This window comes from Dendrobium catenatum, unplaced genomic scaffold (genome assembly GCF_001605985.2).
Source record: "Dendrobium catenatum unplaced genomic scaffold, ASM160598v2 original_scaffold_234600, whole genome shotgun sequence".
Classification (NCBI taxonomy): domain Eukaryota; kingdom Viridiplantae; phylum Streptophyta; class Magnoliopsida; order Asparagales; family Orchidaceae; genus Dendrobium; species Dendrobium catenatum.
Genome location: NW_021553008.1, coordinates 83752 through 101078, shown reverse-complemented (window position 1 = coordinate 101078; position 17327 = coordinate 83752). Strand labels below are relative to the sequence as shown.

General features: G+C 35.3%; 1 protein-coding gene across 3 annotated transcripts in view; it reads right to left on the bottom strand.

Moving 5' to 3' along the window:
• The window catches only part of LOC110106950 (MADS-box protein SVP), a 42073-nt gene that overhangs the window by 9654 nt on the left and 15092 nt on the right, over positions 1 to 17327 (bottom strand). For 2 of the 3 annotated variants that reach the window (XM_020837051.2, XM_020837050.2), the window contains exons 3-8: positions 15648 to 15726; positions 10347 to 10408; positions 10153 to 10252; positions 9976 to 10017; positions 9221 to 9262; positions 8878 to 9032 (exon numbers count right to left, since the gene is read on the bottom strand). In XM_020837051.2, the coding sequence (XP_020692710.1) occupies positions 8878 to 9032; positions 9221 to 9262; positions 9976 to 10017; positions 10153 to 10252; positions 10347 to 10408; positions 15648 to 15726 (480 nt within the window). Of the gene's footprint in view, positions 1 to 8873; positions 9033 to 9220; positions 9263 to 9975; positions 10018 to 10152; positions 10253 to 10346; positions 10409 to 15647; positions 15727 to 17327 lie in introns of those variants that run through there. The other variant, XM_020837052.2, reaches the window with a different exon arrangement.

Sequence of the window (17327 nt, the reverse complement as noted above, 5' to 3'; positions counted from 1 at the left end):
TTTCGCTAGGCTTAGTTGCCTTTGAGAGTTGAATTCTCTTAGATTGTAGGCCTTGAAGGCCTAATATGGGAATGCATTATGATAACATAATAACCACCGGTCTCCACAACCGTGTATTTGTTTGAAGGATTCGAACCCTGTCGACTCCCAAGGCTGCCTATTTATCCAATAGAAGAATTTTGGGTTCGAACAAGAATCTCAACTTATTGACCCGCGGCAGCATCCCTAGACGTTCACGGGTATAACCAATAACACGTTCACGGGGGGCCCATGCGGGTGTTGGGCGGGCATTTTATACATTACTATTCGGACGATTTGTCGACTCTATTTATGTGTGGTAGGGAGGATCGGGTCCATTATTTATAAGCCACGCAGCATTCTAGACGTCGACGTGTGTGACCAATAACACGGCTCGCCGGGGGCCGATGCGGGGTGGCTTTTGGGGTGTCATTAAATTTGACATACCCCTTTGTGTACCTATGTGTAACAAGCTACGGTGCCGACGTTGAAGTGAATATTTTGAAAAATATTTGTAGACGCCTTCTGTCTGCTTGTACGGAAATTGCAGTAATCCAGCTGGCGTGCATAAGGCAGCTTTGCTGAAGAAAGTTGTTCGCCTGCTTCGTACATGTAGATTGTCGTGCACTAATTTCGTTTGCTTTCTGTATGTGGATCACTAGTGCACTTAACGAATCCCTACTTTTAAGTCGTAGGAAGCTTGCACTGCTGTTCGTATTTTTCATATATTTTATTTGGCAGCTCTTGATTCCTTTCAGGAATTTACCACTGGTTGCATGAAGAGGTGATGTATTCATTTATTTGTTTGAAATGGACTACATATACTGCATTCACTGTAGCCTTGTTACATCTACTCTTGGGTGCATTTATATCATACCATCTGTAATCGTTTGAGAGATTGTTATGTATTTGCAGATCTTTGATCCTTGCTTGTTAGGAAGGCTGATGTATTTGATTAATGCTAAGGGCTATTCAACTGTATGGATAATTTAAACATTCTACCACACATTAATCGTCATCACCCATACAGTAGACCACTATACGAGTGAGAAACTCTTTCAATATGTGGTCGGGTATGGTGACTTGCATCGTTTGCATCTTTTTTCCTTGCAATCGCAATTATATATACCCTTCTAATTTCATTGCTTGCAAGATTGAAAATGGTTGTCTATGTTTCTGATGTTGATGGTAGAGAGTGCATTCATTTTATCATTGCATATCATCCTACTACGAATTTTCTTTACTTGCAAATAACTAGAGACAATTTTCTAGTTAGATGACAGCCATGAGATTTAATCTGCCATTGCTCCATATCTATTCATATTTAAGAATTTCAATATATATAGGTTTCCCCTTTTCGCGTTTCATTTGATTGGAATTGGGATCGTCATGCAACATGGTTGTGATTCCTTTCACACAATGCTACCTGTCTACTATTTACATGTCTCTCATTTAAGCATACATTCTGCTTTTGTTGGACTCCTAGTCATCTTGTAAGCATTGAATAGGTTTTAAATTCTTTTGCCCTCATCATTTGTAGGTGAATAGACCCAACTTGGTATCTCATTAGCTCCAATGATTTACAAAGGTGTTGATAATGATATTTACCAAAAAATCACCTTTAACTTCGTTGCTGCGTGAGTGGCAAGCTCGGGGGAATTTCTTATAAAGGAGTACTTGGCTTGCTTTGTGTATTAAGATTTGAATGACTTTGACACCTTTCTTACGTTTTAGGATTTTGGGCATTCAACTTGAGAATTCCATTAAAGGGTTTGGGATAGTCATTTTCATGGTCCAGTTCTTTATACTTGGTTAAACCTAAGTCACTAAGCCTCAAGGTGATTTTGGTAGAGGAGTCCAAGCTCAGATGTTATACGTGTAGGGTACAGTCATATGTCCCTGTTGCCGCTCGTGCGAGTTGGCAATTTCACATTACAAAAATTTCAAGTTATGATTGTTGAGTTTGAGTTAGACTTTTTGGTATCATGTTTTTTTTGGGTTCAATTGTTTATTAAGTCACTTAGATCTTTTGGTTCAAAAGTTGTCAAGCTGCAATGTCCTGCGTAGTTCTTCTAGTTTCAATCAAGTCATGTCCCAAAATGTCCAAAGTATTGTCTGTATTTTCAGACAAAAATTTGCGTCCACCCAGACGCCCCCCGTTTGGGGAAAAACCAGAGGTCGTCTACCTGCCACGTCAAATAAAGACGTGCCACGGTTGGTGCTTGTGAGACACCGCGGCGGTGATATTTGTTATTTTTTTCCTCCCACCACGCCAATAAAGGCGTGCATGAGATTTTAAAAAAGCATTTTTATGTTGAAAAGCAATTTTGATTTCCCCCCGCTCGGAGGGGTACTTGATGCACCCGCCCCATAGGTGGCGCACGCACGGGGTCCCATCCCACCACGCGCCACCAAAGGCGAGCTTGGGCGGTTTTTCCGGTTCCCCGCACGAACATTGAAGAAAGAGTTTGAGTTGTAGAAGAACTCTGACCTTCGCGCTGTGTGTTGTCAGTGTTGACGTGGAGAGGGGTCACTCACTACTCGTCGTAGGTGTCGCATGGATCCCATCCCACCCGCGCACTAAAGATATGCTTGGGGTGATTTTCCATCCGACACAAACATTAGGAAGAGAGGGATTTGTATTTCCTCCACTTATTAATTATAATCACAAAATTATAATTATCTTTAATTAATTATTAATTAATTATGGTATAATTATAATTAATTAAAATATTAATTATAAAATCTTAATTACTTATAATATTAATATTTTTAATTAATTTTAATTTAAAAATATTTAAGTTAATTATAATTAATCAGTATTAACCTCTAAATTAAGATTAATCATAAATTAAAATTATATGATTAATTACTTCAATTAATCATAATTAATTCTAATAATTATAATTAAATATATGAATTATAGTTAATAAAGTAATTATAATTAATTAAAATAGTCTTTAAATTAAATTAATTTAATTAGTATATTATTTATAATTAATTAATATAATTTAATATACTATATTATAAACTAATATAATAATATAAATTCTAATTAAAATAATTAATCATTAATTTTAATTTAAAATCTTTTAATATCTCTCCCCTTCCTCTCTCGGGACATTACTGTAATTGTCTAATAATGCGAAAGGGAGAGGTTACCTTCTCAACCAGTGAGCTCTCATTGCTGTTCGAGATCAAATGTCTGTGACTCCAAATCCAACAAGAAGAGATCGTCGGAGGAGGAGGCGGAGTATTATCGGCCGTGCTCTCTCTCAACATATATTGCGTGTTCGTATGTGAATTTGCGACCGACTGTGTTCCTGCTGTGTCTTAGTATTATCTGTGCGAGTGTATGTCATAATGGAACAGTATGTCTGGCGGCTAGAGCAATGGAGAGGTCGGAGGAGGCAGGAGCTCGGTCGTTGGGTTCGGCCGGCTCTGGAGTTCGCGTGGAGGAGGCGAATGTGTCGGAGGAGTTCGGTCGTGGAAGGAAGCGAACGGGAGAAGAGGTCGTGGAAGCAGAGAGCGTCGTGTGTGTGAGCCTGCGGCTTGTGGAGGTTCGGTATTTAAAGACGAGAATGGGGCGACGATCGAGAGCTGGATTTCGGTAGGGATTGCGGAGGACTTGACGAGGGCGGCGCTATTCGCAGACTGCTACAGGATTTCTGCGAGATTTTTGGCAGAACCTCGGCGGGATTTCAGCACAGGTATTCTACGTTTTTTTTGTTTTTTGTTTAGCTTAATCCAGAGGTCAACAAGAAGTCAAATGATTGCATTGAATCTAATAATGCAAAAGTCTCTCCTCTTTGTTCAGAAATTATGCATTCTGCAAAACTATTTCAAGCACATTAATAACTGAGGAAAGTATTGTAATCAATCTAATCAGTGACTCGTAATGAGAACTCCATCTTGTTTCACTAGCACGTATTAAAGATATTTCTTGATTTAATCTTCATCCGGTGAATACCTCATCATTCTGTAATGCACTTAATATTAGCTCCCTTTGTATGTTCCTTAGCTGATCACGACGTTTACATGAAATACCGACAATATTCATAACGTTCGAAATAATAGTAAACAACAATGCAATTTGAACATGATTATTCACAACTGCTACTAAAGCTAATTAGAGCTGGTGTAAGAAATAGTGAATATAATGTGCAGACGCATTATCATTTAAGAAAAGTGCTTTAAGCTCGTTAAATTCTCCTCGCATATTGTTTGCACCATCATACCCTTGACAACAAATTTTAGAGGAAGACAAGCAATACTTTGTTCAACTCCTTTTTTAAAACATTTAGCTGACATTTCAGGAACATAAACAATACCCAAAAATGTTCAATAATTTGTCCTGTTTTATTCACATATCGTTAAACAATAGTTAGTTTTTCTTTCCCTGATATATCACGAGCTTCGTCAACAAGAATAGAGAAATAGCTATCACCAACTTCTTCTTTTATGCAGTTTGTAATTGCAATGCAAATAACTTTACAAATATTTTTCTGAATATCAGGACAGTTAATTTCAAATTATATGGAGCATTCTTTAATACAATATTACTTATATATTTATTATGTTTAACTAAAAATTCAAGTAGCTCAATAAAATTTTCTTGATTTTTAGAGCTGGAACTCTCATTATGCCATCGAAAAGCTAAACCTTGTCTTAGGAAGAACTCCACACAATCAATAAAAGAATTTAAGGGGACACGATATGCATTTGTTGCTCGATCTAATTGCTCCTGAAAGTCAAAGTTAATATGTTGATCTTATTTTATTAAATCCTCACAATTTTGCCTTGCTTTATTATGAGCACTGTTAGGTCCTCATATATGAAAATCAAATCAATCAGGTTTTTTTCAATTCGAGAATTCATTCTTGCTTTATATTTCTTAATACTATATTTTAACCAACTGAAGTATCTATCAAATCACCCTAGATTGAAACATCTATCTTTCATCCAAAACCTACTTTGAGGAAAGTCATGATTGAGAGGCTGACATAGTCATTTTTGCAAATATGATCTTCAAATTTGATCACAAATGTTAAAACTAAATTCAGAAATAGGTATGTGTAATTCAGGACCTGATTGAAGATTCTCTAGATATGTTATCTTTCTTTTTGATGATTAACCATATGTTTGATTTCTTTTTTTCTTTTTTTTGTTCATCATCCTTATTTTCTAAATCCACTATTAGTGTTGAGAAGCAAGATTGGAGGACTTTTTAAAATATTTCTCCATCTAACTACCTAAAACATAAAACAATGAACAAAATCTAATTTAGAAAACAAGAAAACTAAAAATTAAGCATGCAACAAACTACTTATTTTGTTTTATCCTAAACAAAAAAATACAAAACTATAAAGTATAAACAATGAACTAAATCTAATTTAGAAAAAATACAAAACTATAAAGTATGCACTGCCCAAAATGGCCAATCTGTGTACATGTATACTCTTTTTTTTTTTTTGGAGGGGGCACGTGCCCACTTGGGACCCCTCTTGTATCCACCTCCGTTTGTCGTTTCAGGCTGTAATGGTACCTGGTCTACTTGGTCAGAGGACATAATCGACCCAAGCTGACATAATGCATCTTATAAGCACCATGAGTTGCTTCATCCCAGAATACCTTATATACCTAGGGTGATGTATGTCCAAGGAATTTTTATTGCCTCAGGTTACTTGACGTAGAGATACATCAGGTAGCCTATAATATATCGCCACGTGCTCTTACTCTTTACCACGCGGCCCGACGACCCAACTCGGAACGACCTATGCTGTCACATTATCTAGATGAGATGCCCATATAATAATTTATATGGTCTAAAACACCTTAAAAAAAGAGAACAAACAATGTTAGCAAACAAAAAGGCGAAAAAGTGTTTTTTTCTAAGACATCTTAACAAACTTCAGATGAAATTGTCCATTCATGAGGGGTTTGTGAGGACTAATATCAATCTTTGATGACTCTTGACTCTAAAAGGGGGCCAAAATTGTCATTGTCACAACTTGTGAGCACTTCACCTCAAACCATTACAACATTACAGTAAAATCACTAATTTTTTGCAAACTTTTCCATTGGAAATTACTGAATTTCTAACCAAAATGGTGGTTTCTAGTGGAAAAAAAATAGCGATGAATCACACCTAGGAAAACAATTACCGGCGGAAAAAATCCTCCGAAAAATTTTCCGAAGGCAATTTATGCAGGAAATTGTTAGCAGAAATTGCCGTCAGAAAGTTCAAAAAAAAAACCAGCAAAAAAAATTTTTATTCAATTAAATTCTTCCTTTACTTTCTCTCCTCCTTTCCTACTTCACTCCACCAACCACACCCTACCAACCTACTACCCACCAACCAACCAGATAACCCGCTGCTGAATCCCCACTGGAAGACTGCAAAATCACCCGCTGCCCGCCCGTCGACCTACACAAACCTGCACCATGCCTGCTTGCCGACCCACACAAACTCACGACTTGCCTGCCTACCAACTTGCGCCTTGCTTGCCAGCCCGCCAACACGCGTCTTGCCCACCACGTCGACTCGCTTAAACCAACCCACCCTTGCACACGTCCAGCAACCATATTTTTTTATTTTATACAGCAAAATCAAGTTCTTTACAGGTAGTGCGGGACTAAATTTGACTTTGATATTGCCATAGAAGAGAGAGAGGGAAGGAGGTGAGTCGCGGGACAAAAAAAGACAAATCTTACTTAGATAATTAATTAAATTAAACTACTTAATTAGTTAATTTAAATGAGTTAATTAGTTTAATTAATTTAAATTTTTAATGAGTTAGTTTAAATTAGTTAATTAATTAATTAGTTGAGTTAATTAGTAATTTAAATTAGTTAATTCATTTTTAAGCTATAAATATATGATTATTTCCCATAAATTTTTAAAACTCGTTAGAAATCCGCCGTAAATCTATCAGAAATATTTCATCGAAAATCTATCGGAAATATTTCACCAAACATCCGTCGGTAATTTGTATTTCTCCTGTAGTGCAAGAGCTACAACAAAGCCTAAATTGCTCCCTTCTGTTAGGTTTGACATCATGTCTCCCCATTATCCCCATTGAAGTGGTACCTCACTAGGTTGACATCACATCTTATGCCAAGATCCCCAGTGAAGCCATTCTTGCTTGGCTTGTCATTGTTCCTCATATTGTGATCCCCAATGAAAGTATACATAATTAGGTTGACATTGTACTTTATGTAAATATCACTAGTAAGAAAAAAATTTTAAAAAAAAAATTAAAAAAAAAAGAGAAAAGATGAATAAAACTACAAAGGTCTCCTTACCAAGATGGAAAAACAATGTGATGTGATGGGGAGGACTCCAAAGTAATAAATAGACTCTCAAGGAATTCAATTTGATGCTAATCCAATTCTCAAGAAAATTTACCATATGATGCACAAAAATATAAGAGAATTCCTCACAAGAAACATTAATTTGATTACTAAGGATATATTTTGGTTGCAAACGGTTAGGTCAATTATATAATACCCTCTAAGCCTCATAACACAACAAGTCTTCCTAAATGCTTCACCTCAGAGAGCACCTTACTTTGCAATTCACTCCTAGATAAGAGGGATAATTAACTATTAGGCTTGCGCCTATAAAAATTATTGAACCACATATCAAAATAAACACTAACCTAGCATCAACGAAAATTTAGTTAGATACAAATTAAACCCACCTCTTGAGTTCTCAGAGAACTTTATTGAGCTATTATAATGCTATTAATACATTGCATTAATCCTTAAGTTCTTACATATATGCTACTCAATCAATTATCATAATCACAATTTTGATCTTAAATGAGTTGACTAATCCAGCTATCGGACAGCTTGAGGCCTGAAAGCTCAAGCTGACTATTATGTGTGAAATAGATAGCTGTTGAATCAATATGGTTTTTATGATCCAGGAACCTCAAAGCTATCATGTTTGTTGGAGGGGGGGGCTGGGGTGTTACTCCTGCTTGGGTCGGTGCAAATGAAAGAGGCTAAGTTCACAAGGGGAAAAAAAAAAATTCACACAATGCCCCGGCGCTGCGTACGCTAGTGCCCTAACGCTATGTTCCCGAGAGCCCCAGCGCTGAACGACAGAGAGCAGAGCACTGCAGTGGTATAGACACGGCACTGCAGCGGTGCAAGATAGAGGCTTGAGCGCCGCAACGCCTCAAACTAGCACAACAATGCTGTGAGATGGACTAGAAGATTTTCTTTCTCATTTTTCTAATGGGTTTCATCCCTTGGGGTTATTGTACTTGGCTTTCTCTTGTATCTTGAGCATGTAGACATTGAAAATAATGCATGTGAGAAAAGAAACAAGAAGAGAGTGAGATAGAAGAGAGATTTGTACTTATTTCTCCCAATTTTCATAGTAGATTTCTTGGTGTGGTGTGGCTTCATGATTTTTTCCCTATTTTGGATTATTCGACGTTAAATCCTGGTGTCATTTACTTTCCACTGCATTTATTTTCTTGCTTGTTTTGTCCTTGTGGTGTTTACTCCTCCGCATCTTCCCCAACACTAACCAACCCAAATATTGTCCAATTGTACTTAAAGGCCGCATTAGATCCATGAAAATGTTAAGGCTTCGTTTGGGATAGCTTTAAACCACTGTTTTTTTCCTGCTTTCAAGAAATTTTTGTATAAAAAAGCAGCTTTATAAAGCAGTGAAAAAGTCATCCCAAACGAAACCAAAAAGAAACAAGGCAGTATACTAAAATGCACTAATTGGGTGATTATTTTCACCATCCTTTTCCAGTATGATAATATTACTCCTTCCATGGTTTATGAATTCATGTAATGCATTGTGGAGCAAATCAAACTTATTAAGGATGCACTTACCCTAATCTGAGAGATGTATCTGAACTATCATCATTTTCACGTGAATTCCCTGAGTTAGATATATTAGTGATAGAGTCCGAAGACTGTCCCTCCTCATGCAAGACATTTTCTGACTCTGCAACAATTTGTTTTCCCATTTTTGACATTTCCACGACCTGCATTACAATAAACAAGTACAAAATTGTATAAATTCAAAACAGGAATGGAGTCTTAGGCTTCGTTTGGGACTGCTTCTTAAAACAGCTTTCGAGTACAAAAAATTTAACTTTTGTACTAAAAAACTGTTTTAAGAAGCAGAAAAAAGCGGTCCCAAACAAAACCTTGGAGTGACAGAAGACACCACCTGCTGTCGCAGACATCTATTTTCTTCCATCAATTGCAATCCCTGTAAGTAAATAGATTGTAGAAGAGAAAAATATTAAGAATGGATGAAGGTAATTAGAATAAGAGTTGACTGGTAAATTACATTCAGCTTCATGAAGTTAAATCCTGTTAAATCCCGAGAACTCTTAAGGAATGTTCGGCAACAAGTAGGATTTACTAAATCTTATTGGATTTTGCAAGTTCTAGCATCTTAAATGTTGAAAATTGTTTGGAATCATAATTGTTAAATCCTGATAAATTTTGTCAAACTATTTAGCGAAGTAATACAGGATTTAAGACGATTAGTTCATTCAAAAATTAAATTTCATGTGTTAAGTATGAATTATTTATTAATTTCAATGTTAAGTACCATCAATGTTATAATGACACATTTGAAATCTAATTATTTTGATCATTCTCTAATTAATTAATTACTTATTTTTTTGAAATAACTAATTATTTAACTAATAATCAGACTAATAATTTAATTAACTATTTAAGTATTATTTAGTTCATTTTAATTATTTTGAACCAGTAAGAAAACATATATTTCATCAAATTAACAGCTTCTACATCATTTAAAGTGATTAATCGACAAAAAAACCATTCTTTAATTGAACGTATTCCATCATTTAAGTAATGAATTTTAGTTCTTTCCCAACAGAAAATAATCAGTTGATGACTATTCAACAGATAACATGCACAAAATTTCCTCAGCACAAGAAAGCTTAAAACCTTTTTTCGTAGATCATTAATCTGCTCCATAATCTGTTCACCCTGAAGAAAATCAAGAATACAGTTTGTTTACAAGCATATTGAAATGTATACTCAGTATGGCAAGAAAGGCTTTAATGGCTTTTGGAAGAAATACTTTGTGCATTAACAGGAGAAAAAGCATTATTATCCATGTACCTTCCTGCGAAGAACACGACGTAATCCAGTTTCGAGAGTTTTCTCTAGTTGTTGCAGCTCTTCTATTGTTAAATCATGGAGGTCATCTCCTCTCATATTTCTGCAATATATACAGAAATTTAAGGTTGATTGAATTTTTTTTTTTTTTTTTTTGGTTTTTTGGTTGCTCAATTATTTTTAATCAAAAAGCATACCTCAGCTGGCGATTTGCTTCTTCCAGCTGCTTGCTCAGTCTTTCATAATCACTATTTTCCAACTTTAAAAAAGAAAAACCTTACCCTTCATAATAAATTCTTAAAATTTGTCGCAAATGGAACATTCCACTCATAAGAAAATTTCATGATATTGAAGAAGAATAGCAGACTAGAAATAAGGAACTAGCTAAACTTGGCCTGCATAAGCATTTTCTAAATATATCTCTGAAATTATATAAGCCTGAATAAGTATTAGTAGCTCATTATGCAGATTAAAAGGAATAGCAGAAAAATCTGTGATGAAAGAAAATAAAAGTAACTCTTCTAACTGTCACCAAGATGAAGATGAAAAGGTGATTGTTCCAACCTTATGGCTTCAAACTATTGTGCTCAGCATCATATTTTGATATTTACTACTTTCTGTCAAACTTTAATCTCTCTTAAATAATATATATATATTCGCTGCGAAAACAAACTTACCGGTTGAGCCAACAAAGGCAAGAAAACCTTCTGTTGCTCGGTCATTTCTTCAGGCAAGATAGAGTTTCGGTAATGCTGAGGTTGATACTCTTTTCCAAGTTGATTTACTAGCTATAATGCTTCTACGAAACCAGAGAAGCTTATATATTGACTTGTATTTTCTTAGAACTGATTTTCCAGACCTCTTCCCTTTATCCTTTCCACCTCATTTTAAAGATAGAAAAAATTCTAGTAATCTAACTAGTCACATGAAATACTTCACTAAATTAGTAAAGGACAAAAAAAAGTACAGTGCAGTTTATGAGCTTACATAAATACATGATATGGTACACTTGTTGTGTCAAATCCACAGTTTCATATTATGTCCAAGATTGGTTCATGATTGTCATTCAGGAAAAAGTGGAAACCTCACGACCACAGATAATCTTAAATGCAGCAATTAAAGCTGAACAGATATTTCTTTTTTAGACTCCCAGTATTCATCAACTCAGCTAATATTTTCTTTTGAGAAGCTCTACTCAGCCAACTTAAACAGCTCCAGCATTTAAAATGTGTCTTGCTTCTTGTTCATAAACTGTCTTATGTGTTCAATATGAGCAGAAACAATCCTGTCAGCTTTGGATACTTTCAGTCTGGGCACTTGCAATTGATTTCTTCATCAGGTCAGTACTTTTTTGCAGTACCAGTAGGACAGATCTGGTGGAGCTATTATGTAAAAATTTACATCCAAGGTTTATCTATATAATAACAATTATTTCTAACAGTTCTGACAATTTTCTCCAGTTCAAATTTTGTATTTTGTCTATATTAGTAGTACATATTATAATAAAATTTAAATTAGGCAATAGCTAATCTGGGATTCACTTGCAAATTTATTCACATATCATCAGAAGCACTGTTTCCAATGATACTGAACCTGGTCAAGCAAGATTATTAGCACCATAACAATATTATTGCTGCACTCAGCAGGCTTTCAGTTCTTCAGGAATCATTATGTGAACGGGGCAATGTATGATTTTATCCATTTTATGCTTCCAGCTGGACAGACCACTCAGCTAAGGGGATTCAGGGGATAAAGAAGTAAATCGATCGACCTAAGTTTTATCTATCACTTCGGTTTTTTTTTTTTTGGAACGACTTTTTTACTGATTCTAAAAGCAACTTTTTAGTACAAAAAATAAAATTTTTATACAAAAAAGATGCTTTGAGAAGCAATAAGAAAGAGCCTTAGATTAAGGCTCCAACTGCACTAAATAAGGCTAAGATACACAAACATTTAAAAATACGAGAGTATGCCAAGGTAGACATGCAACAGACACAAAGGTCTACAGGGAAAAGGATCTCCAAATAAGATTTAATTGCTCTCATGCAATATGCTGAATGTAACATTCTTTGTCAACGATGAGTGTACAAATCCTAAAGCCAATTTGATGAGGACATCAACAGGAGATTTTGGCGCGTTTATCAGAGGAGGCATCGGAGAAAGACAGCCACGATCAGGAGCCTTTATTTTTAATGCATTTTATGTATTGTTTATTTTATATTTCATTTTTTCCTATTTTACCCCTATGGGTAGCTAGCTTGATGTTGTAGCCCTGAGGGCACTTTAGTCCTTTTCTTTTATCATGTTAAGGCCTATATATAAGAGCCCCCACTATTGTATTTGAGATGATCATGATTTTTTATGAATAAAAATTTCAGCTTTTGTCTTCTTCAATGTTGTGAGCTTTGAGAGAAGAAAGAGAACCCTAGGTGAGGGTGATTGCAATACCCGTTAGAAGAGTCCAAGACTCTCAGTTTATCGATACCCTCCTCTCCTTACATCTGACCACCCTCTCAACTGTCTAAACCCGCCGGCTCCCTCTCCAACACCTCCCCCACCCGCCGGTTTCATCCCTTCCCCTCCCCTTCAAAGCCGACAACCCCTTCCCCATTCCAACCAAGACCACACATCCCCACCACCGCAAGCCGCCGGTCTTTCCTGTTATTCCTAGCCACCGGCCTCCCAAAGACATTCTAGCCGCCGACCAAATAGTCCCCACAAAGCTTGACTTCAAATTAAATTTTCCTCTTAATCACCTTCCTAAAATATCCTATTATTGATTAGGAAAGTTTCTCATTTGAATTCAAATATATATTTGAATTTCAAACTCTTTCCTTCTTGATAAATCTAATTTAGAAAATACTCATAATTATCTCAAATCGATCTGAAATTAAATCTTAGATTTGATTTCAATCACTAATTAAAGTAAATGGCCCACATACATTGAAACTAGACACGCTCTCTCCCTTCTCATATGGCCGGCCCCTCCTTTGCCTTCTTTCTCTCTCCAATTTAATCCTTAACCCCTAATTAAATTCCATATAAGTTCTCCTAAGCCGCCGTCCCCCTCTAGCCCTATTTTGGAATAATTTTGAATTTCAAATTATTCCTTTCCCTTCCTTTGAAAATATGAAATTAAATTTCATATTTTCTAAATTATTTCCTTCCACCTCTCTAGCCCAAAATCCAAGAATCTTACACCTAGAACCCTAGCTGTCCCCCCCTCCCTTCCTCCTTCACAAGCCACCGGCCCTCAAGGATCCCCAAGAAAGGAATTTCCTTTATCCATGGATGGCCTATCCTCAAGTAGACCATGACTTCTCATACGATTCTCATGGGCAGATAGATATTCTTCAGTCGCCGTTCTTTGACCCTGATTGTGAGGTAGAAGACACAGTCGACGATTACGTCGACCGTATACTATTCCACTTAGCTGAGACTATTGACGAACAACTACCCTCCGGACAGTGGCAACTCGTCAGACATCCACCCGTGTCTCCCCCTCCATCTACCTTCTCGTGGATCAAGACCTTTGAAGTCCTATCTCATTTTGTGGCATCGTTTTGATTGCTGAGATTCTCTCTCCGTTAAAACTTTTTATAGAGCGTGAGTGATGGGAAACTCAAGGTAAATGCTCTAAATATTCCGTGAATTTTTATTACGTCATAACTAATTTTACTGTACTTTTCTGATTTTATTTTAGTGTTTTGTTCTCCTAGCTTGTAATTGCATGCCAAATCAAACTTCAATTGAAATTTCTTAAAGTTAATTCTTGTGATACATTAACCTTAAAGTGGCAAGCTTTACAATATTTTATCAATTCCTTGTAATTCCTGTTTGTATCACATCACAATTTGTCTAGAAGATCACAATCTTCTTGCATCAAAATTTTTGACCCAAAGAGAGGCATATATAACTTTCATTGGCATAGGTGATCATCGATATGAATCTTTAATACCCGATTTCCATTCCATCGAACCAGTCAATCCTCCTATTCCCACTTTTATACACAATTACAGAACCATTTTAAGATTCCAAAGCTATACTGCCTTCGAAAGATGTATGCTTTAGAGCAAATATGAAAAAAAAAAAAGGGGGAAATAATGTTCAAGGACACCACCAAAAAAAGAACAGAGACTTTACATGCTTCAGTGAGATCCACTAATGTTAATGGTGATGCAGAGAGATAAATATCTACTTATCCAAAGACAAATGCATAATATAAATATTTGGTAAACCAAATATTTTCTTAAATTTATCTCACTAATATTCTTCTCTCTTCATCTCTTTTCTTTTCTCTCCAAACCCAAGCGTGATTCCTTTTATAAGTTATGCACATCAGATAAGTAGAAAAATAGGACAAATCCTATGTTGAACCACATTATTAATCATCATCCTTAACAATAGTCAATAATTTCCTACTTCGAATGTTCCTAGCTTCCAACCATCACCTGACACGTAAAGGCTATGTATGCACATCAGATAGTCAATAATGTCCTTTTTTTATTATCCCGTTGTAACTAGATTGGATCATTGGCTCGTTAGGATTTTTTTTTCTTTTCTGCTTTTGGATGTATTTCTTTTCTGTTTTAGAGAGCATTTGATCCTCTAAGATCTTGTAATCACCTTTTTTCAATTAGCATGTAGGCCCCTCCGAGAGTTTCCCCCAAAAAAGATTTTTACATCTGGTTTGCTTGGAATAATCTAAGTTAAAAACCAAAATAAGTATGTGCATCAACTTAAAAGCAGGTCATTTGCCTAGTAGTTCACACCTTAGCTTCCAATCATGAGGTCATGAGTTTTACAACCCATACTTCTCACACTATTGCCCCCTTTTTAGAAAAGGATCAACCATGCATTCCATTTAACTATTGAATCAAGGATTTTCTCCCTCGGTGACTCTTAACGAAATTTGTATTTGGCGTTGTACTCAATGTATATAACATATGGCATAGAATTCTATTATTTACAAACAATGTCATCAACTTGTTGCATCATGACCTCTCCTCCCAATTTACATCAACAAGAGCATTCTATTGACACAATAAAAAGCAATTTACTTATGTATCAGTTATGTTCATAGTTCAAGAGGCTAGATGTCACAAGCCCGAACTCTAATTTATCAATATATCGTTCACGTTGGCCCAATAAACATTACAGTTTTATACCCTCGGTGTAGCTTCGCAATAATATCACCCATGTTAGAGTGCTCCATCATAAGTGCTCCATCATAAGCATATCTAACATTAAAGTCCTTGATAGAAGTCCAAACATTATACCAAGAATCATTTTGAGTCCTATTTCAAAGTACTTTAAGAGATGTTAAACCAAATGTTTCTTTATCCATAGGAAGGTCACAAAAATAAAAAAATAAAAGAACACTCTATAATTGATAAAATAAATTACAAAAAAATATGCAACAAAATAAGCTATTATTAATCTTACAAAATAAAGGAATCTACTCAAAATTACTTAAAGGTGTTGAGGAAATAGTCTACTTGTAAATCATTTGATGGTTGGTCTTGTTTGGATAGGTTCCTTGACTGCGTGTTCTGCTTTTCGATTATCTGCTTCATACTTTAAAGGAGAGAATTAAAAAAAAAAAATCAGAACATTTTAAACATAACTGTCTTGTGATCAGTTGGTAGATAAAGTACTGACAGATAATTGAAGAGAGAACTTCCAAGAAAAAAAAAAAAAACAAGAATATTTCAGAGAAAGAACTAATCAATTTAAGCCTGGTCAGAAAAGGTTAAAAAGCAAGGTAATATGTTTCTCTAAAGATGTAAGTAGAATAAATATATAAATAAATAAAACCAAATTATTATGTTGTTGTGCATCGCTCGAATTGAAAAAAAAAAGTGACAAAAAGCCAAGTTAAAAATTAAAAAAAAATATATGAAAAAACGGAGACTGAGAAGGTGCTGTGATTAAATGAAAACTCAAGGTCATATAATTCTACAGAGAGCCTAAGTACTATTGAATACCCAAAGATTGTTTCTTTTTGCAACATGGATTGCACAAAAGAACAAGAAAGATAGTAATAAGGAAAAATGATACTGTTCCTTCAAAAACTGAGAAAGAACAATAAATTGTCAGCTATTAGTAGTGAAGCAAGGCTAGAGATGCCATGGATGAGTAAGAGATTTAGCTGGGCTAAGAAAAAGTTGCCAACCGCTAACAGAACTTAGACATTAGATTTGTAGGATCTGTGGAAGATAGTTTTGATCAATACAGCACTTTAGGATTATTCCCAAGATGACCTTGCATATAAAAGCTAGATGGTAATCCCAGTATTTAGTTGCATGAGGCTTTCAAGATTCATGAAATAGTGCGATCTCAAAAAATTGTGCCACAAAAACCTTGGATCACATGCAATTATATTGCTAGAAAATATATATATGATTTAGGCTTCGTTTGAGACGGCTTTCTTACTGCTTCGTAAAGCAGCTTTTTGGTATAAAATTTAATTTTTTGTACCAAAAAACTGCTTTAAGAACCAGTAAGAAAGCCGTCCCAAATGAAGCTTTAGGTTATCTCAAGTATTGACACCAAAACATTGTGCTCTCAGCTTTCTCCTATGATTGTGACCGATATATATATAAGAGAAGGTAATTTTCTTGAGGTTTAAAGCATTATGATATTTGAGAACTTCCTTGTTCCTTACATAAGTCCCTCACCGACAAGGATTCTTGGAGAATTTGGGAGCCTTGATGATACATATAAGAAAGAAAACTAATTTGGGCAAGCATGCAAAAAGGTATGCGAATAAAGTCGCATCTAAATCAATTAAGTTCAATTATTCTTGATTTGAAAAATGTTGTTGTTGTGTGGATGACGAGGATAATAAGACTTTATAACTGTTATAACATCCCTTTATAATTAATTTTTGACGCCATGCCAAACTAAAGAGATAACCATAAGCTCAGTTGAAGTGAAGTATTCATTTTGTCTAGAGATGTAATTTATAAGTTCATCGGTGTTTACTTTTGAGGGAGGGGAGGGTTGATAAAAGGTCAACCTCATAAGACATAGTGAATAAAGTGTACTTGACTAAGCATGCTTTTTTCATGCACCATGAATAGTTGTTATTTCCTAAACTTTAGACAAAATAATGAAGATAGTCACATGGGTATATGGGAAATAATGGTGTGCATATATATATATATATATATATA